Consider the following 27,469-nt stretch of genomic DNA (forward strand, 5'->3'; position numbering starts at 1 on the left):
ATGACGCTGTTTATGTCCCTCAGGAAATTACTAGCTATTTTTTCAATGAATAAAACATAGTAAGTGACTATAGATGTACATTGGTGGTGAGAAATGTAGGGTACGCATTAGATCAAAACTCTTCATCACAGAAAACTTTGTAGCCACGTGCAAATAACAGATAGGAGCGACGTTTCGTGGTATTTTGGTCATCTCAATATCGTGACATTAGATGGTCAAGACGTTTCGTGTCACAGGATGCTTAATTAAGCTTCCAAAAAGATGCAGGACATGACGAACATGGAGACAATATTAGCCAAAACGCACTCGCGGTTTGAAAAACTTACAACTTAAGAATGTATCTGGAAACAATGTGACAATACTGAACACAATCTTTGTCAGAAACTTTGACGCTTACTGAAAATTTGCGAGAGTTGCGAGACTTCCTTTCACTTCATGCTTTGATATCGTACTTAAATGCCAAATAATAATTCTTTCGATAGCAACTTTTCTATAAAGCGAGAACGGAATCAAGGCTTAACTTTGTATGAAAACGCGCAACGCACTATTGACGCGAATTTTGGTTCGCTTATCTCCCGACGTTACGCTATATGCCTACTTTCCATTTGTTGGAAAGCCAAGGCTTCTGATGTACACGTATGACCGACAGTTGGTCAAAAAAAAAAGTTATCTGACCTGATAATTCCTGTCGTGAATTTTAATACTGATTTGTCGCAAATGACAGCTGTCGTGTTTTATAATGAAGCACTCACTTCAAATTGTAATAAATGTCTAGGCAGTTGGAGTTATCCGAGGCAGAACATGAAACACAAGCGCATCAGTAAGAAACGTATTAAACAAATAATGAGATGGGTTTTGATTCTTGCTTGGGATAAAAACACTGTTAACAAGTACAGATTGAGACGCATGAATGACGTTTCTCTATACGGTATAACAGTGAACTTGTCAGAAATAGCGTAACGTATATCGGCCTCGTGGTACGGAATGCCATCCATAGAGCCATCAATGACGATTCATCCTTACAGCTTTTTAAAGAAGACTTAAAAATGCCTCCAGGTCTCTCGACGATATACAGTCTGGAAAAGAGGCTTGTTTAATTTATTCTAAAAATCCAGATTTTTAAGATTTTCGTTCTTTGTAAAACATCAGGTTAGTTACATTTTACGGCAGGTCCACACCAGCCCTAAGATTGCCATATTTCAGACCTGCCTTATCAAAAGTATATGTATGTATGTATGTATGTATGTATGTATGTATGTATGTATGTATGTATGTATGTATGTATGTATGTATGTATGTATGTATGTATGTATGTATGTATGTATGTATGTATGTATGTATGTATGTATGTATGTATGTATGTATGTATGTATGTATGTATGTATGTATGTATGTATGTATGTATGTATGTATGTATGTATGTATGTATGTATGTATGTATGTATGTATGTATGTATGTATGTATGTATGTATGTATGTATGTATGTATGTATGTATGTATGTATGTATGTATGTATGTATGTATGTATGTATGTATGTATGTATGTATGTATGTATGTATGTATGTATGTATGTATGTATGTATGTATGTATGTATGTATGTATGTATGTATGTATGTATGTATGTATGTATGTATGTATGTATGTATGTATGTATGTATGTATGTATGTATGTATGTATGTATGTATGTATGTATGTATGTATGTATGTATGTATGTATGTATGTATGTATGTATGTATGTATGTATGTATGTATGTATGTATGTATGTATGTATGTATGTATGTATGTATGTATGTATGTATGTATGTATGTATGTATGTATGTATGTATGTATGTATGTATGTATGTATGTATGTATGTATGTATGTATGTATGTATGTATGTATGTATGTATGTATGTATGTATGTATGTATGTATGTATGTATGTATGTATGTATGTATGTATGTATGTATGTATGTATGTATGTATGTATGTATGTATGTATGTATGTATGTATTAGCATTGAGTAAATTACGTTGTTTTTTGCCACAGTTCATCTATACTAATGCGGGGAAAAAACGTTTATAATCATCGTATTTTGATATCACTGTCAAATAATTAACTCCTTAGAATTCATCTTCACTTGCCATAGAGACACGAAATGCGAAGCAGAATTAGCTCAATTGATTAGCATGATGAATACTTTGGCCAGGTTTCAATGAATACACACATTTCAGAGGCACACAGGTTTTACTTTTGCTTTGTTGTTGTTGTTTTGTTGTTGTTTTGTTTTGTTTTCTTTTATTGATGATCCTAAACTGTATTTACCTGACTGGGTTACTGCGTGTCGACGATACGACACAAGGTTGCTAATTAGCATCTTCCGTCTCCCTCGAACACGTGTAATATATCAGATAAATTTTATTGTTTTTCATTGTTGTTTACATGCTGATACTACACATTCAAAGTCTACAAATTCCCCCGATAAATGTTTTGAACAATGGGTTCAACAATATTTTTAACAAAAGGTTTTAACCATGCTTCGAGGTCGATACTTCCTCTAGCAATTAGAGGTTTATTAAGGACGTTCGCAGCCAAAACGTTCCCACGGACATGCAGACCATGAAGTAAAACAAAGACCAACTTTTGCAAACAAGCCAAAAAATGGGGGGTTACCGGGCTTGTTTTCGTGATAAGGTGCGTTGAAGACCCTGCGTTTTGAGAGGTTTTCCTTAAGACGCAGTTGGCGTACATCTATCGGCCATGAAAAAGCTACATTAGGGAAATTTAGATTAGGTAAACGTACTCAATTCAGCAAAAATAAGTACATTATTCAAACTCTTGGAGATGATGCCGCTCCTTGAGGTAGAATAGGCCTTGAAAATGAATAAATATTACTCTTTCCCGTCCACATTCTAAGAAAACTTCGCTCACACGAAAGCAGTAAAAGCAAAAGATCTGTAACTCCCCACAGACAGATTTTTCCTGTTTTTGTTAAAATGGATAAAATCGGGAAAGGAATTGATCTATTTAAAGCAAAATGGGGGTTACCGAGCATCCAAGAGAGTAAATTGCAGGCGAAGTTAGCACACCGAGTGCCAAGCCCCATACTTGTCGTATTCCTCACTTAACGCGACCGCTTGATGTCTGACGTAGCGTGACATTGCGACATGAATTTAGTGCACAGAAACGATGCGCAGTAACAATGGGCGCGAACATCCTTAAATGCGGAAAATAGTATCCTACACGTAGACCTATATTGACCTATATTATTGGCGTTGGCTGACTAATTTGTAACAGATGGAAAATAAGCCAAAAGTTGGTGATTTCAACTCTAAAAGATCTTACTAATTAACAAATCGAATGTGGTTTTGCGTTGTCTGTACTCTTATCGACAGCGATATGCGTCAACACAGAGGTCAAGCTGTTGTGGACTCACGAGACGCAGACAACCCAGCGTTGTCTGGACTCTTATCGACAACGGCAAATTAGCCAATCAGATTGCGAGATTAGTAGCAATTGTCGTAAAAAAAAAAATGATTCGAAGATGTTCGGAAACGTTGTATGGTCCTCGTTAAAATCTATAGGAAACTAAGAATGTGGGAAAGACGAGTGTAAGAACTAAACATTGCACCAATCAAAGTTGCCCAGAATTGCATAAAGTTTCCTAAAAAAATATGAAAGGTTACTGTAAAAGATGCCGAGCAACTTTTGGACAGCGTTAACATCACAAGTCTCACTGAAGTCTCTGAGCATATTGTTAGGGATAAAAATACAAAACAAGCCCTCCAAAAGAAGGCTTAAAAGAAGATAGTGTATACACTCTTTCAGTATAAATAACAGCACATGGGGGTTTCCTGAAGGATTTTTGCGTCTGAGATAAGGAGAACTTTCTTCGGGAGGGCTTTTTACCGGGGAGGGAGCCTTATTATGGTTATAATTCAGAAGAAAAATGTGTTAAAATGGTGGGTTACAGAATTGTAATCATATGTAATGAGTTCAATCTGGCCAATAGCCAATAATACATTGGTAATTTTTATATATTGGTAATTATTTGAGACCTTATTATTTTAGTTCTGCATTTGCGCCATAACGAGATTATAATAAATTCCTTTACGACCCAAGAGCTCTTGATGTGTGCCTTGCTCTGCCACGCGCCCATGATGAATGACCGCTATGATGTCAGCGTTCTGCACCGTGGACAATCGATGTGCGATAATGATGGCAGTACGTCCTTCACTGGCGGCGTCCAAAGCTTGCTGGACAACCTGTCGGTAATAAATAAATCAGATATAACTCACACTCTCAATTGCTATCGTGGTAATCTGAGTATAAACGAAACTTAACCGAAGCATGATTTTAGATTGGGTTATTGCTGCAAACTCAGTTTTCTTGCTCCCGTGTCTCATCATAATTGAAGTCTTAAACTTTTGACGAAATTATTGCCTCGCACAAGTTACTTGCAAGTGAGAACCTCTGGGGGAACATTCTTTTCCTGTGGCAATCCAGAATTACAATTTAAACATCTTACTTAGAAAGGATTGAAAAGCGAAAAACAGCAGAAAGTGGTACTGTAAATAAAGTTCTACAAAAATACAAACTAATTGTCCTTAAAAAATCAAGCACAAACTCTTCCGTCTCACCTTTTCACTCTCTGTATCCAAAGCAGAAGTAGCCTCATCTAGAAGCAGGATTCGTGGATTGCGGATCAACGCTCTGGCGATGGCTATTCTTTGCTTCTGTCCTCCTGAGATCAGAGTTCCTTTGTCTCCTACCAGAGTATCATAACCCTACAAACAACGACACGAATGTGACATTCGGAATAATATTTCGGAATAAATTCGGATTTAGTCAGTTCTTTCAAGGGTTGACAAGAACACACCTATTCACCGAAGACTGTTAGTAACTCCTTTACATCATAACTCCTAACGGTGGCACGATAATAATAACTAACGCAGAAAGTCGGAGCGTAATCCAGTTAATAAGCTGAGAAGGAGACTGTCTGTCGTTGTTGGTGGTGGTGGATGTTGTTGTTGTTGTTGTTGTTGTTGTTGTTGTTGTTGTTGTTGTTGTTGTTGTTGTTGTCGTTGTCGGTTGCTGTTTTATAGTTCTCGGCTCTAATCCCAGATCTAAGAATAATTGAAAAAGGTCTTTTATATTTTAAAACAGCGTGAAGACTCTTGGGACGACGTTACCACAAACCGTCCAACTAACGGGAATGTCAACCTCTACCGACTGACTTCCAATCTGTAGATCCGAGGTTCGTGGTCTGGCTTTAAATCTGTTTTGAAATTTGTCAATGAAGGAGTAAAACACATTTGGAGAAAATTGTCTTACCATAGGAAGAGAATTAATGAAGCTGTGTATATTTGCGGCTTTTGCTGCTGCTTCTATCTCATCCTTGCTTACTTCACGCGAGTTATCGCCATACGCGATGTTTTCAGCGATGCTACAGCCAAACAATACAGGTTCCTGTGACACAATACCAATATGCGAGCGGAGCCACTGTATGTTCAGAGTGCTAACATTGTTACCATCAATGGCCTGGAAACAAAATAAAGATCACAGGAAATATTAAGCCTCACTATTTCTATAGCTGTGTAGAATATTAGCATCAAAGCAATCTATTTTTGTGCTTCGTCTCAAAAAAAAACTCCAGTGCTTAAGTTTTATAGACCCACGCCCTACCAGAAGAAAAGAAACTAACGCTTTATAAATCCACACCCTGTAAGCTAAGACTAATTCTTTATTCTCCTAACTAAATGCCCAACATTTTTTCAATACCAGATTTGAGAGTTTGCTAGTACATCAATGCTGTTCCTGTCAACAAGTCCGAGAAATGAGATTTCTTAATCAGAAGGAAAGTGATCACATTGATCAAAACAAAACAATACATTTGGTTCTCTTTATAAACTAGATTTCAACTCAACGAGTGCTGTACTGTTTGGAATGTTCTTCGACAAGAACATTCATTCTCCTTGTATCTACTCAGTCTACTTACCACTTCTCCATCCTCGGCATCATAAAATCTCTCCAAGAGAGAAACCACTGTACTTTTACCACAGCCGCTTGAACCAACAAGAGCAAGTTTCCGTCCTTTCTGGACAGTGAGTGTGACTCTACGTAAAACCTTGACGTCTGGCCGTGTTGGATAGCGGAAACGAACATTGCGTAACTGGATTGTCCCTGTCACAGAACTCTGTACAAGAGAAATGCAAATATTTTTTTAATATTAATACGTTTTTTAAGAAGTCAGCCAGAATTATTCTTGCTCTGTGTTATGTCTAGTTCCTAAAGCCTCTAACAACAGGTAACCGTTTTAACAGAATAGCAATCTTTACTGAATTATCTTTTAAAGTTTCCAGGAGCTCAAGACTCGCTAACATACTTCTTGTCACAAAAATACAAGCGGATGTGAACATTCTCACCGGTGTTAAACCATCTTCAGAGGAACTGTCAATTGCAGATTTACGGTCAAAGATTTTAAAGAGACGAGCAGCAGCGATCTTAGCTTTCTCGTAGTCTGGCGAGATAGCACTGAGTTGACCAAGCACCGCACCTCCTACGACGATGGATAAAACCACCCTGAAAAACATTGACAAATACACAACCGTTTATGATATAAAACACCCAACAGGGTCTAGATGGGGTCTAAATGATAGCTGAGATAATTGGTCAAAATTCCAACTGTCCGCTGAAAAAAACTGAGCTCTAAGATCTGCAAAATCTACTGACAACTGAGAAATTGCCGAATGTTTAACTGATAACTGAGATTACAACATGGAACAATTTTTCAGCCTAGTAATTATCTCTTATAGCCTCAAGAAAGGATAACGACTGGCATTTTCAGGCTACCTCTTTAGCTTATAATTTGGCGTTACGTTTGTACCATCCTATAAATGACGGAGGAAAGTAACGTTTCGCTACGGCATTGCGATCGAGCAGGTGTGGTGAATAGAGGGATTTTTATAAAGTGAAGGTAAACAGTATCTTACTTTATTACTTCATCCATGGTCATTTCTCCGTTTACCACAAGATGTCCTCCATATCGAAATGCTGCCGCAGAAGCACAGAATTGGAATGCTTCCGCTAAGCCGAAGAAAGCGCCCTGTAAGTGAACTCGTTTCAAGGCTTTTCTGAAATCAGACATAGCTTTTAATGACAAGACTTTTTAAGGACCCTATAAGCCAACTCGTAGTATTTGAAAGGGATGGTTCATGTAATGCATATGACAAGGATGGTCAAACAGATTTTGAGGAGTTTGTATGTTGCGTGACACAGCATAAATTTTACAGCAATCATTAATTCATTGTTAATTCATTTAAAAATAATCAATAAGTTTATTTAGGTGGAACACTTGAGCTGTTTTGATTGTTACTACTGATAAAGTAATGAAAAAAATACTGAACGTGTTATGTACCTAGTTTACGACCGACCGACCCACAGTCGCAACTATAAACTGCCATAACTCTCTCTAGCTACCCTATCAATTGTCAAAACTGAAAGGTACTTTGTCAATCCAGTTATCCTAAATGACAAAAGTAGACGTGACAACAGTTTGACGTATCTCTGAAAGACCCGCGATCCTTAACACAGTAATTGTTTTTACTAAATAGATTAGGTCTGCTGTAAAACTGGTAGAAAATAGGATGTCGAAAAAATATATTTGTTACTTACTTATATGGATTCTTTATAGCCTGAGCGTAGGCGTTATAGAAAGTATTTTCTCTTCCCAGGGATGCTACAGTTCGGATATTCTCTATTGTTTCAACTGCAATCTATCAAAACAAAATACAGTTTAATGCAACACGCTGTTACAGGCAACGCTTAATACTAGTTACGTAGTGTAAATAAACAGCTTTTATATTCCATATTCCACTCTCGAGTAGATCCATGACATCAGATCATGAATATAGTGCTGCTTTCACCCCTCGAAGCGTTTTTGTTTTCGTCATTTAAAATATGGCTTGTTTATTCTAAAATACAGTCAACGTCGAGTCTACAGTCAAATCGTCTCAAAAATAATACAGTTTTCATTGAAATTTTGTCCGATATTCACAAAGCATTTGAACCTAACTAAATAAGTCGCACAAATTTCAACCGTGACGTGACCATTACCATAGGTTCTTCAAAAACCGACCTCGACATCTTAAAGTCGGGTGGGCTGAAAGAACAAGTATTTTTCAAATTTTCATAAATTAGCCAATTAAGTCTGACCTTGCCGGACTGCACGACTTCATCTTCTCCATCGTTTGAGATCCCTAGCCCTGTGAATAGCTTTATCTGAATAGCACTAGCGAAGATCAAAAATGGGATAAAGGACATAACGACTAAAGACAACTTCCAACCATTGTACAAAGCGTACACGGTGCAGGCAACAGCTGTGGTTAAAGAATTCACAACAGTCGAGAGACGGGTACCGGTAGCCTGAAAAAAAGGACATGACATGAATATTCCGAATTTAATGTGCATGGCTCTGTCCTTTAAACATATTACGTAATCGTACCTGTACTATCACTAACCACTATACTTAGTTATTGATTAACAATTAATTAATTAATTAATTAATTATCTAATGAAGAGTTAAATAATGATGTTCCATTCACTGTCACTGCTACTGCATGCTGTCAGTTAGTGTTTGCATTTTTTGTTTCCAAAGAACGGGTGTAGAAATTTATAGTTTACTAACAAAACTAAGCTTTGGATGAAAAGCTCCTTCTGGGGTACAAAATACCACTGCAAAAAAATAAAACAGAACCATCCGCTGTTGCCTTAACAAAGAATTGGAGTCGATTGTCATCATATATGACTTCGTGTTTATTTGGGTCGAAAGGATTTTTTAAAAAACAAATGTTTTTTCAAAGCACGCGAGCACTTCTGAAACGAATGCAAGCCCAGTTGTGATGACGCAGTTATCAATAAAATTATAACAAAAATACGTAATGTTACATATAAGATAAATAAATAATTTTGATATAACATAAATTTGTTCCTTTATTTGTTTAGGGCTATTACAGTATCACTCGAGGAAGATCATGAAGTCAAACACAAAGGCTTTACTTTCTCAATGTAGCAAGGCAGCTATAAACTTAAATGTCACGATTACTGAATGCAAATGCTGAAGCATTAATCTTAATTTTTATATGTAACTAAGTACGGTTTATACCCCTTGCACAGCTGAGGCATGTGTTCCAAGTGCTGTAGTCAGTGCTCCAGTGCTGTGAAGTGGATCATCAAAGTATGCAATGTCCTGTTAAACAATGGAAAACTTGTGAACAAACCTTGTGAATAAATCGAACCAAATGAGCACTGTGTATTTGAAAACTCATTTGAGTCGAATCATAGTTTACTGACCTGCCTAAGTATGGCTTCAAACGCCATCTTCCTTAGTCGCAACGTCAAAAGTTCACCCGACTTGGCAAACAACATAGTCTAGAGAAAATCAAGAAAGACCAAAACAAATCAAAGACAATGAAAAACATATTAAAGATCATATATCACTGGTTTGACAGAGAGAATGAATAGACGAGCAAAAAAGACTCAAACAAGTCATGCTTTAGACGGACACCCTCGGGAAACACTGCCATCCGCTTAATACAGGGCGTCCGTTTAAACAGGTTTCCATAGAGCGCGCTTTATTTCGTGTGATAAATACAAAAATGTTGAAGTAAACAACTCAAAACAACGCGTCAGCTGAACGATACAATGACAAGTTTCGAAAAGTGTGTCATCTTGTGAAGAAAATGTGGCTTTCCAATTGTTTCAGTCACAATTCACAATTGAAACTTGCACATTTTATGTACTAGCTCACTCGCCTCATTGATTCGTTTCACCTAAATGTAAATTTGCATTCCTGGTTCAAAAAGACGTCATAAAGACGTACATGACAAATAAATAAATAATAAATGAATATCTTATATGAGTAATAACGAAGAGGCAAGATTTGCTGTTACTCCGAGTTTCGTGCTTACGCACTCATCAGACAGTATTTAATGATAAGCATTCCGGAATGCTTATCATTAAATACTGTCTGATGAGTGCGTAAGCACGAAACTCGGAGTAACAGCAAATCTTGCCTCTTCGTTATTACTCATATACTCAGCTCTACACTATATGTGTATTGAGCACTATTTTAATGGGATCTGCTACTTCCTCATATGGTTAAATGAATATCTTAATTAATAACCCCCACCACCACCCAAAGGGGCTTTTAAGGGCCACTGGAAACAAATAATATAACTGAACATAACAAGGTCACAAATCCCAAAGGGCAGGAAGCAAACCAGTTGGCTATTTACAAGCATGACCGACGACCGGAACTCGCGACAACCGAGAACAACACCAGCTAGTGGTCAGAACGGGACTTGAACCCGAGACTTCAAGATTTTAAGTCCGGCGCCATGACTACTCGGCCACACTGCCTCTTTTTAATCCCTTTGATGTTGCAACTCTTGAGTTTAATATTGACAAAAAGTGGGAACGGTACTTACGCTGAAAAAGAGAGAGAGAAAGTTTGTCGCGCCAACAACAAGGAACATCAAAGCCCAGAATTCAGACTCCTTTTTCACCTGCTCTTTATCTCGCAAAGCAAAGACCTTGAAAGAAAGCAAAACGTAAAATAAACGATCGATCGTGCATATCATGCGCGTATCAAAATATATAAACACATGTAAGGCAATTCGAGGGCTTCACAAAAATGAAAGCAAATGCAAGGGCTTTTCAATACGCCGCCATTTACTAGTAAGTTTAAGGTTTCCTTGAAGACTAGACCATCAGTGTCCTTCCTGTTAAAGAACAGAATCTACTTTCAGTCAAACACCGGTTGGGCGACAGCAAATGTAGCAATTTTTGAATATTATGACTGCGTGTTGTAGTCTCGAAGAAAGGTCAAAATGCGGCCACCCAGCAAAACATTTAAAGTTAGCCCCACTTACCGCTAGAACTTCTGACAGAACCAAGGCAAATGCGAATGGAAATAGTCCGTTTATGACGGAGGCAAAGCTTCCTATCAGCAAGTAAGGCCATTCACTCAGGTTCATCTTAATGATCCGCATTACTGGGGCAGGCTCCACTTCTTCCTCTAAAATCTTCTCTTTGCCGTCTTTGTCTTTGTTGTCCTAAATTGGTTAAGGAAATAGAATATAACGCAAACAGCGGTGGTAAACACTGTTTTTCAACGCATTTTAACACAGAACTTGACGTTTCGCATGCTAGTCCGCATACATTTTCAAAAGTGACCGTTACAATTTTTTGAAAACTATAGATATCGTAAAATGAGAGGTTTGGAACCTAGACTGAGAAAAATGATATGCAGCAGTACGTTAACCAGTCTAAACATCATGAGGAGTAGCTCTAGCAGCTAATAAAGCAACAACTTCTCACTACTGACATTGACATTAAGGGAAGGCTTTAGCTCTTGAATGAACAGAATCTCTTTAATTTTGCAATGAAAGTCAGTTTTGGCGGACGCTAAAATGTTAAAATGATCCCATTTTACGTTGTGACGAGTGGTTTTCACATAATCAGCAATGGCTGATGAATGGTCACTTTTAGTGAGGGCCTTGAAATGTTCTGTTTTTCTGTCATGGAGTCTTTGTTTTGTTTTGCCAACGTAAAATTCATCACAGTCCCAACAACCAGCTTTATAGATGAAAAATAACCGACGTCGTTATACTCGTCACAACAAGTATTCAGACAACCATTGTTTATGTACGAAACAATCTGCGACTAGTCGTGACCAACCACACCCAGCCATGACCAGCGACATTCCGTCATAATCTGCTAGTATGAGCCGCAAAGTGCCACTACCTAAAATGACTGATCATGTTCTGCCGCGACCAGTCACATCCAGATGTGACCAGAACGGGTGAACCCACCAATTATGACCATCCACGGTCAACCATAGCCAGTCACAAGCGACCATGAATAGCCATAACACCACTTCCAGTGACTTCCGATTAGCTACTATATAAGTTTACTGTGCTGTACCTCAGATATGGTTCTGTCTAGAGCTGAGGTACTCCTTCTTTTTCCTTCACGTTCGCTGTCAGTAGACATGTGTGACGTACTGCGCGCAAAGTTCACCGTGGCTGATGACTCTGAAAACGAAACTAGCCCATGAAAATGGGAAAGTAAAACACTGCTAGCAAATAAATAAACAACAAACGAACAAAGAACCAAACAAATAAATAAATGTTAATGTTGTCTGGGTGAGGAAAGTCGGCATTTTCCTCAGTCCCTAAAGGAGAAAGTAACGCTAGGTGTACTAGTTCTGACTCAGATTCAGACAAATGAAAAACAGATATATATTTTTCAAAATTGAGGCTCCGTTGGTAAATGGATATATTTCACGCAAAAAGTCTCTGAATTTTCCAGTAAGCGTATATGTTAACTTCTAGACTGCATTATTGCGCGGCCAAATAATGAGAAGGTTTTAAGCGGCTTCCGAAAGCTTGAAGTTTCAATCAGCTTTAACTCAGACCAAACGTTTGTTTTGAACATTTATGGTAAATCGTTCTATACTACTTCACGTTTGGAAAATCGCTTTGGAATAGCGTGTGCCTTTCTATCTACTTATTCCCCGGCCGAGCATTATTACCAAAAATAAATTTGATTCCTGACATTTTCCACATTCTGGCTTTATTGAAATGCGTAATATTGGAAGAATAAAAATCAGAATCAAAACAAGGACACCCACCGTTTGCTTTAATGTCTGCTATCTCGTCATTATCTTCATCGTCGTCATCATCAATTCCATCCTCTTTTTTCTCCTCTTCAAATGTCTGCCAAAACGAAACACATTTTCTACTTAGTGTCGAATCTCCTTTAATCTGCCACCTGTTAAGCGGCCTACCCCTCAGTGTTAAGCGACCAGTTGTCAAAGTCCCGAACTTGTTGTCGGTTTAAGAAAACCCTTATTCACCGGCCACCTCTCTCAAGCGGTCGCGGCCACCTTTTGGTTGTCCCAATGAGGGCATTCTATTACCTTTAATTTAATAGAAGTATAGTTTGGCTTTGTTTTGGATAAACGAGATGACAGATAAGAGTGACCACAGAAAGTGACCACCAATAAAAACATCCAAACACAAGTTTATAATTGTCTTTGTGTGATTTCACGTTGTCTTATAGCATATTTGCCTCATTCTAATTGTAAGACTGTACACATTTACATTGCCCATACTGAAGACATGAAGACAATTCGTCCAAATGTTGTTTTCAAAGTAAGAAACACAAGTAAGCACTCCTCGCCAAACTCAATACTATTGATTCTACATTCATGTCGAGTACCTGTGATGTGACCAACCGGTAATAGACGCCATCAGTCTGCATAAGTTCATCGTGAGTTCCTTTCTCAACAACCACGCCATCCTGCACCGCTGCAATAGCATTAGCATTCTGGACTGTCGACAAGCGATGAGCAATCACAATGGTGGTGCGACCCTGACGAGCCTAAAAGAAGAGAGATTAAAAACAACACTTTTTAGAATTAACAAACCTGTTTTTGAAATGACATGTAAAAGTAACTCCACAAGGAATTTCAAAACTTCACTCACTGATATAAAATTGGAAAATAACAAAATTGCTAATGAATTGCAGTTAAATAACTCACTTTTTCCAAAGCGGCTTGTACAATTGATTCACTTTCACTGTCCAGTGCTGAAGTTGCTTCATCCAGCAACAGTATCCTGGGATCTTTCACAAGTGCTCTTGCGATGGCAATCCGCTGCTTCTGTCCTCCACTGAGTTGAGTTCCTCGTTCACCAACAAGAGTTTCATAGCCCTAATAGGTAAAGAAGCCTCCGAATGCTGATAAATTTTGAACTGTGCGCTCAATGATCGATGATCTACTGTGTGCTACTATGCAGACAAGAGGGAGTTTGGAGCCTCTTAAAGAAGAACTTTTATTCGGGCTGTATGGTCAGTTTCGCGATTTTTGTTATAAATTGCACTGGGAATATATTTTTTTTTTATTGACATATTCTTCCTCTCACGTTTATCTTCACTTCATCGTAGCCGGAAACAGATACGGAATTAAAGAAAAAGGACCATTACGATGATCCCAATTTTTTAAATCTGACTCCACTAATGACTCGGCCTTGCGCTTCTAATTGTAATTCCAACTTCGTCGCAAGTAAAACTCGTATGTCAAAACATCTTTCTTTTATTGTCACAGGCAAATGGTAAGAATTGACAAATTTCACTTACGTTTGGAAGACTCTTGATAAAATCATGAGCATTAGACATCTTTGTTGCTCTTTCAATGTCCTCCTGTGTCACACCATCTTTTCCATACCGGATGTTCTCTGCTATTGTAGTGGCAAAAAGAACGGGCTCCTGATTTACAACACCAATGTGTTTACGTAACCACTTCAAGTTCAGACTACGAATGTCATGGCCGTCAATTGTTACCTTTGCGAAGACAAGAGCACATGAGCAATGTTATTTATAGCATCCTGAATTAACTTACTAAGTGTGTTCCTGAAAATGTTTAAAAAAACTTCGGTCAGACACGATTCAATCTTGTTTGTGTCTTAAAGTCGACCCCCCCCCCCCCACCCCCCATTCCAGAGATTTGCCAGGATGAGAGCAGACGACCAAATTGGACACCACTCAATCCTAATCTACCATAATTCAATTGTAGCATGAGACCTAAATCAGAGACAATTGCCCCAAATTCTCATTTTCAAGTCTTACCTGGCCATTATTAGGATCATAAAATCGCTGTAGAAGCTTGACAACTGTACTCTTCCCACAGCCACTCTCACCCACCAAGGCAACAGTTAAGCCACTCTCAACAGTCAGGTTCAAACCGTTCAAAATCTAAGAAAAACGTCAACAAAACTTACTGTAGATACCTTTCCCCCCTGATTTAGTTGTACATTGACAGATCATAAATAAGTAAGTAAACAGATCTCTAAAAGCATTTGAGCGGAATGAAGATAACATAACAACGACAACAACAACAACAACTTTCTTTACTCGTACATTTCCAGTTTTTTTTTTTATATCAGTGAAATGTAAAGACAAAGAAAAAAGTGTACTATATGAGTCTGGAGACTGAAGTAACCAAGGGTTTTCTAGTCAGCCTCCAGTTATATGTTTCTACGGAGACTTAAGCGCAAAAAAGCTATCAAGAGAATGAGATGTGTACATAAAATTGGAAAAAAGGAGCATATAGAAATTTTACTTGTTTTCAGAAGAAAATAAGTCCTCCATAAGAAAATAAGTCCTCCAGTATAAAGACAAAATAGATTCATTATATTCCAATGAGATAAGAACATTAAAAGACTTCTACGCATTTACCTTTATGTCTGGTCTTGATGGATAACAGAATTCAATGGTGCTGAAGTTTATTTTTCCTTTGAAAGAACTTTGATCAATTTCTATTCCTTCCGTAGAACTGGAGTCAATTGGAGAGACCTAATATAAGCAGGAACAAATTGACACAACATACCGTGAGGGCCACCTCCTCAACACAAGAGAGCAATAAATATACTGATGTATGTTTGGTGTGTTAGTTTTGAACGCTTGGGTTCCAGTAAGTGTTTGAGTTCTTCAACGGCCGGTCTATGATTTCGGTCACAGGGAAGACTATCTCTGTAAAACCTGAAAAGTCACCACAAGTTCCCAGCACTCATATTTTGGTAACGAGTTAACGGACCGTCCATAGTGCAGAAATGAAATTTACATTCATCGCCGACGACAGAACTTATACATTCAGTCGAACCTCTACTAACGGCCACCTCTCAACAACGGCTACTTCCGGCTAAACGGCCATCTGTTTTATTCCGGGGTAAGGTCCATACATTCACTCTTGTTTTAACCTCTCTACAACGGCAACGGCCCCTAAAGTAACCTCAACGATTTCATATTTGATATTTAACTATTACACTTAATTTATAATTTTATCCGTTTGACTGATATTTAATTATTTTTTTCTCTCTCTCTCTTATTTTTTCGTTATCTTTGTCATGTGTTTTATGCATGAGCCCCTGGCTCGGATACCGTGGGCAACCTCTTCCCACGCATGACATTAATAAATTGATCGATCGATCGATTGATTGATTGATTGATTGATTGATTGCTTGATTAATTTGTATTTCATACAGATTAGCTACAGTGTATCAGAAAATGATCTTAAACTTGTAGCTCAAGTCCTTTTCACAATAAAACATCATTAAAAGATCTTAATAATAATAATAATAATAATAATAATGATAATAATAATAATAATACTAATAAAACGAATTTTTAAACAGGATGAACCCATCAGTACAAATTGTCCGGTTATCAAAGGGGTCCTGTAAAACTTAAAAAGTAAAAATCTAAAATCTAAAAAATCTACATCAGTATAAAGTACATATAAAAATCACAGTTCTTGTTACCCGGTCAATTATAAGAAACACTTGATAGGCTGCCCCTTTTGCTGTTGCTATGGCTTCCATGCTGGGACCAGCTTGACCCAACTGCATGGCACCAAACAGTACCGAAAAAAAGACCTGCAGAAAATAACGAGCCACTTGTTAAATACAAGGCAATAAAAATGACAGAATTTCAATTTTCAAGCGAGTGAGTGCAGCTGAGTGAAAACGTGTTTTGCCGGAGAAGCAAATTTAATTCATTCTTTTATGAAGTCAGCAGAAATGTGTCTACGAGCCTGAAAATTAAGGGGCGACAGTGTGTTTCCAAAAAATTATATAATTGCCTCTTAAGAATAAAAATTAGGAAAATAACTTTGAATGACGTTTCGATGAGTCGTCCATCATTCTCAAATTCGTAAAATGAACGACTCATCGAAACGTTATTCAAAGTCATTATCCCTAAGTTTTATTCTTAATTCCCTCTCACGTGGCAATGTAGTTGTCAATATAAGCAACTTCCAACGGACTGTTGAGCTTCATGATACAAGTCATGCACAAGTCAAATATATATACTTTCGTTCAAATACATATCTTACGGTATTTGCCGATTTAATTGGCTTGCTGGTTTGTTCGTGTGTTTGGCAAGAATTTCCTGTTTTTCTGTTATTGCTCTCCCTGCATTTCGAAGAAAATTTTTGTGGAAAGGAATTATAAGATATTAAGCTGACTTTTTTCAAGATGAAATCGAAGCATCGCGAAAACATAGGGTGCGTCCCTTTAGGGTGATCTGGATCAGATTCAGTGGTCCAAGATCTGTCTGGATTATGGTGCATCAAAGGAACCGATGAATCCGTGACCAGAACGAATTCATCGGTTCCTTTGATGTACCAATGATGATCTGAGTGGTCTTGGATCACTGATCCGGATCCAGATCACCCCAAAGGAACGCACCCATAGTTGCTTAATTTTTTGTCGACCTAGACCGCGCTCCATCTGGTAAGCCGTGAATTAGAAATAGCATGAAATGTGGACGCTTACGAAGTTTCGTAACGAAACACGTTTCCAATTGGCAGCAAAGAAGTTGGCTATGTTTAGTACGTAGTCTTTACAATTCCATCTGTTTTTTGTACTTGTTTTTGCTATATCCCCTCGAACGGAATCTAACGTTCACCTTTCGTAACATTTGTAAAATAAAGATGTGAAAATAAGGTCTGGTTCACACTAGCGACATAACGACTTAAACGACATGATGGCATGACGATATTATTTAAGGAAAAGATCAGTCTTATGTCAGGATGATCACACTGCAAATATAATGGCATAACATCCTTCTTGTATCGTTATGTCGCTAGTATGAGCTAGGCTTCATCAATAATATAACTAAAAGATACGAAATTTTGATTTTTGTATCTAAAGAAACGGATGTCTGCAAGAGGATAATTGGCGTTCTACAGTGTGTGTGTTAGGCAAAAATCTAGAAGTGCGATGCATAGATGGATGCCTTAATAAACCAGCATAAACATGGTGCCTTAGTTAATAAGTAATCATAAATAGTATATTGGGTAGATTAGATTATTTACTCTTAAATTCTACGTACAGTTTGATTGTATCGTATATATCTTTATATCTTTATTTATAGCTTATTCTTAGGTTTGGAGGTCAACTTATTATGAAAATTTAGTCCTTTCCCGTTGACACCCTCTTTGCAATTTGTAATTATAATTTTTTTTTTTTTTTATTAATGCAAATAAAGTAGTTGTTAATAGTTCTGTGACACTGGAAAAAACAAATTTATTCTTTAGCAAACAAAAGAGGGTAGATGTAGTTTCTCACAATGAGCAGCTGTCCTGCAGTCATTTCCTCGTCAATGATCAACTTTGAACCATACCTGCAAATATTGGTAAACAGAATTGCCTATTACGTCCATTTGGTACGTTTAAAATTATTCGATTATATCCCAGTGAATCTCAGATTGTGATCCTGCTCCAGCCGCCCGTCATCCACGTATTGAGAAGATTAACCCTACATATATTGACACATACATTTTGCACGAGATACAGTTTTTACAGCCACTACCCCAGATGTCCGGCTTTCCATACCTTGTGAAGTTCATCACATTTACTTGACACCTTGTTTCATCCAATACCGTGCAAAGTGTTTGTTTTTAGGTATATAGAAGTAAAAAACTTTAAAACAACCCCCTTTTCTTAACAGTTGAACGTTTTGATTATAATTAAAATTCTGTTTTATTCGCCAAGTGTCCTTATACGTACCAGAACGCCAAAGAATAGCTTCCAAAGGTGATAATTTGGAAAAAACCAAAACCCAGTCCTGACATGTAGCCTTTCTTGATGCCAAAGTCTCGAGCTTCTCCGAGGTGAGATGAATATCTGGGGGTTCAATTTAACATAGAAATTATCATACAAAATACACTTACATATAAATTAGCTGACAAATTCAAGATAAACCTCAGAGGCCCGTTAACGCGCTGTACATAAGTTATTTTATATTATCACTAAGGTTCTAATATGACATTTGTATTATTCTGCTTAGTTGACCATCCAATCGTAATCTTTGCGATGATCAGATTCTTTAACAATAAATAGAAATGTAGCACTGACTTCCTAAAAGTTTGGTTATATCAGTAGTAAAATTCGGGCGTCAAAGGACGTAGTGTAATATTCCACAACATATTGGCCATTTTCACTCTAGAGACGGAAAAATCGTCTCAGACGGAGAAGTCGTATTAGTCTGAGAACGGTACGAACATAATTTTCGTCGCAAAACTCGCCTTAATTTGTACGTCGATTTTTCGATTTTTCGAGGTCCATTTGTTCGTCTAGACAGACAAGTCGTCGAAAGTCAGACTTAAATTCACACCAGACGAGCGATGGCTGTATCTGGATCGCTGTACTCTCTAAGGGGAATGGAACTAGCAAATGGATTGCTGGAAAACTCAAAATGGCAGGTGGAAAAGCAAGACAAACAAGCCTGTTATTGCCAGACCCACTGCAACGAAACATGGTGAGTTGCCAGTCTAGAATTCACATTTGACGAACAAATCGTGAGACGATTGTCCGTATTCTAGTGTGAAAATGGCCATCCAGTAAAGAAACTCAGCTGAAAAAAAAATCAGCTGCTTAAAACAAACTTAAAATGATCAGTTTCCCGCAGACATCGCGTTCAGTATCTGCTAGCTCGCAACAAAAGTTGAGAACAAATGATTAGAAGAATACAAATCAAGGCCATAACTAACTAAACACACGATTGACGACTCACCTCGCAATTTCTTTCTTCTCTCCCCCAAAGGCAGCAACAGTTCTTATTGACGATAGAACTTCTTCTGCTATGCTCCCAGCTTTGGCATAAGCATTAAGACCTCTGGTTGTCATTGTAGCCATTATCTGCGATATTTCAATAAAATAAGAAAGAAAAAGGAACAAAAAACAACCGTTTACCCTAGGCAAGCGATTTAACACAAGTGCTTATGGGGCCGAGCGGTCAAATATTACAGACAAATATTATATTTTAGACTTGAACATTACAAGGTTTAAAATCCCAACTTACAGGAGGCGGGCCGACTAGATTTACACAACCGTGGTTGAGGAGTTGAACTCGGGTCTACCGCGAAACAACTCAAGCTGGTGGTCAGAGCGGCAACTGGACCCGCGATCTCTGGATTTGAAGTGCGGTACCCTAGTCGGTGACCAATTCCATCTACGAGACACCCCTACAGGGAATCATGGTATTTGTATTTATCAAAACAAATATCCAATCGAAGATGATGAAAACAACTACCATGATTCTCTGTACACATGTCTCATAGAGGAAATTGGCCATTGGCCACGTTGCCCCCTAATAGGTCAAATGATGAGAGAAATTGATAAGGAGATTTCATTAATGGAGTTTCCAACGATTTCAACGGATTATATTCCTGAACACGTTTTAGCAGAAACTAGTAGTGGCCGATTGAAAAACTGCGGATCATTTGTACCATCGTCGACCGGCAATCTGTAATGTATTGACCGATAGCCAACAAGATCCTCCTCGACTATCAATGCAAAGTCAATCGAAAACGTGGTCTCACTGCTTTATTTATGGACCCTTTGTGTAATATATCTTCTCAAATGAGTCCTATTACCATTACAAATACTAATAATACTGATTTAAAGACGTTCATGGCGGTTCAAACGTCTATACTGGAAATGGAAGTACATGTATGAATTTTCTATTAGATGATATTAGATGATACATAAATTAGGATGCCAGTTAGGAAGTTACCTTTCCAATAATTCCACCTGCAATAACCACTAAGGGACTTACAGCAATCATTACGAGGGTGAGCTTCCATCCATATACAAATCCCATAATAAAACCGACCAGAACTGTTGTGATGGCTTGAAGCAACATGCCAATTTTGTGACCAATACCCTCATCTACTTTGTTCAGGTCTCTGAATAAAAAAAAAAATTGTGAACGCAAATGCAACGCTTATATAATCGTTCCAGAAGAAGAAGAACGATGAAGAACAAAACTGAAGAAAAACCTAAATAACAACAACAACAAGCAAATGGACAACAATAGCAACATGGTCATCAACATCAGTAAAAAACGAACAAGAAAAAAAAACAATAACAACAACAACAACAACGATCCAAACAAGGAAGTGCACTTCCCTTATTCTGAGTACCACTTACTGTGGCCTTAACCATCTAGAGTTATTGCTTTTTTTGACTGGTTGGTTTGGGAATCCATACCAGCCTGAGGGTTATCCCCAATCAAAACTGAGTAAGCAACAACAACACTTACTCAGAGAGTCGACTGTTGAGCTCTCCTGGATCAGTTGTGTCAAACCAACCAATGTCCTGTTTCAAGACGGATTTAAAGAAAGCCAAACGCATTTGTCTCACTTGGCGTGTAGCAGTCAGTGACCATAGTCCCATTTGCCCATAGGCGACGATCAAGGTTCCACAAGCCATATAAACATAGTACAATGCAAACTTTGTCATCTCTCCTTCAAGGTCAAACGGCTGCGTAACATTAGCTGTTTGAAATTTAGCAAAATCGATGAAGCTATTCATAAGTCCACCAAAGATGATAAACTGGAGGGGAAAAGCTGCGCCGTGACAAATTGATGATAGAGTTGCCAGGACTATGAGTAGAACATCAAACTTATCACTGAAACGAAACTGAGAAAAACGAATCTCATCAGTGGACATAGGTATCTGATTGGCTGCACACAAAATACAAACTGAATAGTTTTAGCGATCAATAACCTATTATAAAGAAACCATCAACTGTTTTAACAAAAACAAACGTATCTACATGTATGTACTCGTTGTGGACATGTTGAACTACGTTTAAACTAAAGAATATTCTTCCGGAAGCATAAGGGTATTCGGATTCAAAACCGTTTACACATATCGATAATTAGAGGAAATTCATATAAGAACGGTTACAAAGCAATTTGTTTGCTCGGAAAACATTTAGCAAAATGCGACGAGCGAAGATGATGATGAAGAACTACGGTTTCGGAAATCCCAGAGAAGTCTAGAATAGCCAATCCTGTGACGCATATGTGTTTACGTGGACAACTCAAGTGGCTTTACACTTGTTCTCATTGATCCGCCATGAAAACATCCACTGACAACGCGCGTGGTAATATTATCCCCGGCGAGAGCCGAGTACCATGTCTAAAAATAACTTGAGAGGGATTTCCTTGGGAATGAGGCCTCAACGAACTTGCACTTTATCCCCTTTTGCTCGCCCTATTGTTTGGCAGTTATTTACGTCGTAAAGAGGGTCTGGATGTCCATAACTTTTATTAAGGTTTTAAAACATCTAGGAACATCTTACCAGTTTCAGTAAAGGGACAGCCGGAGGCTTCTCTTCTTCCTTTTTCTTGCCTTCCTTCTCATCTTTATCACCACTGAACAGAATGAAAGAACAACGCAATACATGTCGATCTTTTTTGCCGAGATATCAAAGTCATTCAGCGTGTATTAAAAACAACATTAAAAAAACCAGCCAACTCAGAGATTTAAGGGCAGTAGGAAAGAAATAAACTGTCCAAATCAAGTTTTCAGTGCTCACAGCAACCAAAACAAAAATACAGAGCTCAGTATGGGTCAGCCATTTTGATGTACCAATTTGGTACACCAATATTGCGGCCAAAAAGGTCGCTTTAAAATGCGCTATCTTCAAATCAAGCTCTCTGCTGAAACGAACATCTTTCCAGTAGCTAGTGACACTACTGGGAAGTGCCTGGTTTCACGTACTCTTCACTACGTGAGAATAAGCCTGCTATTTACTTCTCATTTTAACGCTTTTTGCACTGTTTGAACAGCCTAGTTTGAAGATAAAGTTCTCAATCATAAAAATCAGTTTCTAAGATCATTGTTTCTTTGTCATTTGTACAGAAACTTTGAAGGATTTAACACCTACCGCGAGATGATCAATTCAGTCATATTAGTATTTGACCGAACAGCCGTAGATAAGAAAACTTCGTATGTTCTAATCTGAGCTATAATTGTTTATTACTGTTCAGTTTGGCGGGTAAAACACCGTTGTTAGCCTAGTCCCTCACGGCCAAAATAGCCGTAGTAGCACCTCGCCGTTGCGTATCTTGAAGTCCCTACTGACACTGGCAAAACGTCAAAGAACAGCCTTGCAAAATCAGTATTTTTGATGAAAAAAGGTCACATCGGGAGCATAAGGGATTGGTTAACGAAATCGATTGATACAACACGCAACTGCTTGTATGGGGGAAATGTTACTAACTTGAACATCATGATCAGTTGAAATAAACACTATTTGAAAACAGGCAAAATGCACGCACTTATCTGTACGTTGTGATAGTTCAAGGGGCGTGTTTAAAACACGAAATGATGATATGGCACTACGGTCGGTCTAAATAACGCTCCAGTTAGCCTAAATAGTGCTAGCGCTCTTGTTAGCTTAAATATCATTGACACTGACACTGACACCTGTATTGCACATTGATTCTTTCCTGTAGTGCCTTCTCGTCATTTCGCCATTTCGCCATTTCGAGATTACACGTCCTAGTTGAAATACGGTTGGAAAGGGCCCAAAAACGAAGTGCTTCGACGAGTGATCAGGTTTGAAGCCCTTGAAATGAGTGTCTGGCAATTATGAACAAGATATCCAATGCACGTGCACAGCTTTGTACACACACTTAGTTTTCAATAGCAGAAGGTCAAATCATGCGCCACGGAATGTGCAGCACACACAATTATCAGTAATCCTCTGTCATCTGTTGCAGAAGAGGGTGAAGGCCGACATGGGGTGCTGGAATCTCAATGATCACTTAAAGTGACTTTCAGTTATCAGTTAAAAATTTTAGCTCCTTTCTTAGCAATCAGTAAATGTAACAGATCTCAGCCAGCAGCAAAAAGGTTTTCTCTCTCGGTTCCAGGGTATTTCTCTACGCTTCATTAATTTGCACGCGAATATCGGCAGCGATCCTCAACAGTGACACTTCCGATTTAAGCGAGATTACATGTAGTAAAGAACAATTTGTACTTGCAAATTTAAGATCTTGCTATGGTTAAATATTTAACTTCACCACGTGGTCACGCACCACTGAGTTATCAGTCACACGGCGTTCAGGATTTGGGTGTGCTAGAGTATGAGTATAAAAGTGTTTCAGCATTCAGACAGTTTCTTATTACAATTGAAAATAAGCGATTTAAAAAACAAAACAAAACAAAAACAATCCGGTCTTTGACCTGCTGTTTTCGTTCGTGCGAAAAACGTTACTGAGGGAGAAAGAAAGATATAAGGCGAATGTAAATGCGAGACTTTGCGAGACGGCGAGACGAGCGTTTCTCTTTGCGAGCCCGAGACATTTTGACTTTTTAGATTGAGAGACCGAGACTTCAAAGTGTTTTGAGTGCGAGCGCGAGACTTTCAGACTCTTAAAATTCGAGCCCCAGATTTAGTTGAGAGCTAGAATGAGCTTGTACAGCCTTAAGCCAGCTTCTTGGAACTGACTGGAACTGGAAATTCGATCATAACACACTACGTTATGATATCCTAGAGAAATACAACTGTTTTTCTGGCGCCAAATCGGACGTTGCGGAGGGTTTTGTACCTTTTTGTGGAATTAAGACAGAAGGTTTGGAAGATTAGGAGAAGTTAGGATTAACTTTTTGTTAGAAAATTTGTAAGTTGCTTCACTGAAATTCCATATCATATAAAGACAAAACGTAATGTATAAAACGAATTAGGACTTCGAGACCCTTAGCCTTGCGAAAAATCGAGACTGTGAGACGCACATAACCGCTAAAAAACGAGACCGTGCGAGACCCGTGAAATTCGACTAAAATTTTACGAGACCCAGAGTTTTTGAAGGACCATTCGCCACCCCTGATATAGGTTACCTTTCGTCGTTGTCTTCAGCTGTATTGTGATCGTCTCCTGCAGCTGCCACATTTTGCTTTTCGCTCATGTCCAGTGCATCCTTCGTCTGATCGGGAATGACCGTCACCTTAATATCGCTGAGATTTTTCCCATCGTCAGGTTTAACAGGGGATTTATTTCTTGGCTGATTTTCCGCCGGGTCCGACCCCGACGTTCCATCCATGACAAAAATATAGAACAGTAAAATTAATTCGCGTTGATTTCGCTACCCGAGTGTTATGAACAGTCTCCAATGTACCAAGCGAAGCGTACATAGACGTCCTCGATGTGGGTCTCGCTTGAATTACCAACGCTTTTAGTTGAGATCAGCTTTTTCTTAATACTTGTAGCGTGGGTTGATGTTTTTTTAACCACAATACGTCGTGTTCTAAATATAATCACGACGATCACAATGCTCAACATGTCGACGTGCACAACTGTCACGCCAGCCTCGTCATATGGTCACGCGGCGCAACGATAGCCATAAGTCTGCTACGCACAACAAACTAAAAGGGCAACTAGATACGCAAGGAAAGTTTAAAAATAAGCATCAACTTTGGGAATTGGTAGTTTATTTGCATGTCGACAGCACACAGTTTAAAATAGCTAAAGAATGGAACTGACAATGACGAAATTTCCGGTGTCAATATTAATGATGCAATTTGAACCAATCCTTGAAATACTTGGTTTGGTGAGAAAGATGGGGCGCGGGGTACCTGGGTGCCTGGGTGCCGGGGTACCTGGGTGCCGGGGTGCCGGGGTCGGTGGTATACACGAGGCGTCGAGGCCTATGGAAAACAAGGGGTTCCGGGGTCTGTGGAAAACACGAGGTGCAAAACATAGATAGTCCTCTGGTGAGCACATGATAACATCAGGTGACGCCACCGATATCCAAGTTTCCGAAGATCAAAAGTCCATCGATAACCTTTGTGCTATTAATGGTGTAATAATTATCTTCCAACGTTCCACCGGCAAGATTTTGTGTTCGTGACAGTTTCCAGTTTCGCGAGATTCCCGTTAGCCTTTGGAGCTGAGGCAGAACGTTCTTATCTTTTTTTCGCAATTTGAGGCTAAAAACGTTCTTTACATGGTATACAAGGTCAACTACCTTGATAATACTTCAGACTTTGTATCACCTAATGACTTTGATGGTGTGGAAGTTATTTTGGAACAGTTATAAATAAGAACTCCTGATTATTACAAACGAAGATGTGTGCCATGCAATCAAAAAACCACTTTTAATTTTATACAAAGCATGCCCTTAAATATTTGGGTTAATTTTACATTTTTTGTTACTTTTATTTTATGCTTGTCATTTACATACAGATTAGCAGAATAAAAACGTTCTTAATCGACTCTCAGCCTGAGGAATGTTCTCAATACGTTCTTAAAATCTTGGTTAATCTCAGCCTCAAAGTTCTTATAAAAAAGGTTCTTGAATTTAAAAAGGCAGTATTGTATTTCTTTTCACCAGTCAACTCGTTTATTCCTATAAGAATATTGTTTTTCTGATCCAGGCAAAAGTCTATCGATTTGGACTGTGTTTGGGTTGGAGATTCTCGCCCATATAAACTTTCTTTTCTCTCGTAAGTTGTCACGCGTTTACAGATGCGCCACACTCGCGTTTTAGGTGCGGGGTCCCCAACCAAGGCTTACCTAACTTTTAAAGATGCTACTTTAGCCCTACACCAAATCTACACGCGTGTATTTCACTTGTAGAACTCTATCGATTTAACCAGTGCTTGGGTAAGAGATTCTTGCCCATATCAACTTTATTTTCTCTAGTAAGTTCTACCGCGTTTAGAGATAAGCCACACTAGCAATTTCGGTGTCGGGATCTCAAACTATGCTTACTGAACTTTTCAAGTTGAAGATGCTAGATTTGGCCCTTTCTAAAATCTACGTACGTGTATTTCACTTCTAAAAGTCTATCGATTTGGACATTGCTTGGGTAAGAGATTTTCGCCCATATCAACTTTCTTTTCTCTAGTAAGTTCTCGCGCGTTTAGAAATGCGCCACACTCGCAATTTCGGTGTCGGGATCTCAAACTATGCTTACTGAACTTTTTGAAGGTGCTAGATTTGGCCCTTTCTCAAATCTACGTACGTGTATTTCACTTCTAAAAGTCTATCGATTTGGACAGTGTTTAGGTTGCAGATTCTCGCCCATTTATATTTTTCTCTCGCGTGTTTTCGCGCGTTTAGAGATCCGCCACACTCGCGATTTCGGTGTCGCATCTCAAACTATGCTTACTGGACTCTTTGAAGAAGTTAGATTTGGCCCTTTCTCAAATCTACACGCGTGTATCTCACTTCTGGAAGTGTATCGATTTGGACAGTGTTTAGGTTGGAGATACTTGTCCATATTAACTTAAATTTTTCTGGCAAGTTCTCGAGCGTTTAAAGACGCACCACACTCGCGTTTTAGGTGCGGGGTTCCCAACCAATGCTTACCTAACTTTTTAAAGATGCTATTTTTTGCCCTCCCCCAAATCTAGAGAAATGTGTTGTACTTCTGGAAGTCTATCAGTTTGGACAGTGTTTGAGTTGGAGATTCTCACCCATATCAACTTTCTTTTCTCTCTTACGTTCTCGGCGTTTCGATATGCGCCACACTCGCGTTTTAGGTGCGGGGCTTCCAGCCAATGCTTACCTAACTTTTTAAAGAGGCTACTTTTAGCCCTCCCTTAAATCCACACACGT

The 27,469-nt window shown here is 38.5% G+C and overlaps 1 protein-coding gene across 2 annotated transcripts; it reads right to left on the reverse strand.

Moving 5' to 3' along the window:
• Positions 1-1,987: 1,987 nt before the first annotated feature.
• LOC145498652 (ATP-dependent translocase ABCB1-like) lies at positions 1,988-25,733 on the reverse strand. 2 transcript variants are annotated; one of them, XM_081478565.1, is made up of 27 exons: positions 24,748-25,733; positions 22,202-22,274; positions 21,155-21,534; positions 20,627-20,798; positions 19,625-19,749; positions 18,619-18,735; positions 18,179-18,233; positions 16,370-16,483; positions 15,288-15,404; positions 14,679-14,804; positions 14,190-14,393; positions 13,594-13,764; positions 13,272-13,433; positions 12,682-12,766; positions 11,973-12,082; positions 10,919-11,101; positions 10,475-10,579; positions 9,339-9,416; positions 9,151-9,234; positions 8,202-8,411; positions 7,662-7,762; positions 6,980-7,120; positions 6,413-6,569; positions 5,986-6,183; positions 5,322-5,528; positions 4,628-4,774; positions 1,988-4,252 (listed from the first exon to the last, which is right to left on the reverse strand). In XM_081478565.1, the coding sequence occupies exons 1-27, from the start codon at positions 24,948-24,950 to the stop codon at positions 4,055-4,057; spliced, it is 4,023 nt and encodes a 1,340-aa protein (XP_081334691.1). In that variant the 5' UTR covers positions 24,951-25,733; the 3' UTR covers positions 1,988-4,054. The 2 variants fall into 2 exon arrangements, with proteins under 2 accessions (XP_081334691.1, XP_081334690.1); XM_081478564.1 differs by having other exon boundaries at positions 11,973-12,094.
• Positions 25,734-27,469: the final 1,736 nt, after the last annotated feature.

This window comes from Orbicella franksi, chromosome 9 (genome assembly GCF_964199315.1).
Source record: "Orbicella franksi chromosome 9, jaOrbFran1.1, whole genome shotgun sequence".
In the NCBI taxonomy this organism is placed as follows: domain Eukaryota; kingdom Metazoa; phylum Cnidaria; class Anthozoa; order Scleractinia; family Merulinidae; genus Orbicella; species Orbicella franksi.

Coding starts and splice junctions, on each gene's coding strand:
- LOC145498652 (XM_081478564.1), bottom strand. CDS start 24,950: ATGGATGGAACGTCGGGGTCGGACCCGGCGGAAAATCAGCCAAGAAAT. Junction 18,736..19,624: donor GAGAAGAAAGAAATTGCGAG/GTGAGTCGTCAA, acceptor TTGAACCCCCAG/ATATTCATCTCACCTCGGAG. Junction 7,763..8,201: donor AAGTCGTGCAGTCCGGCAAG/GTCAGACTTAAT, acceptor TTGTTTTGATAG/ATTGCAGTTGAAACAATAGA.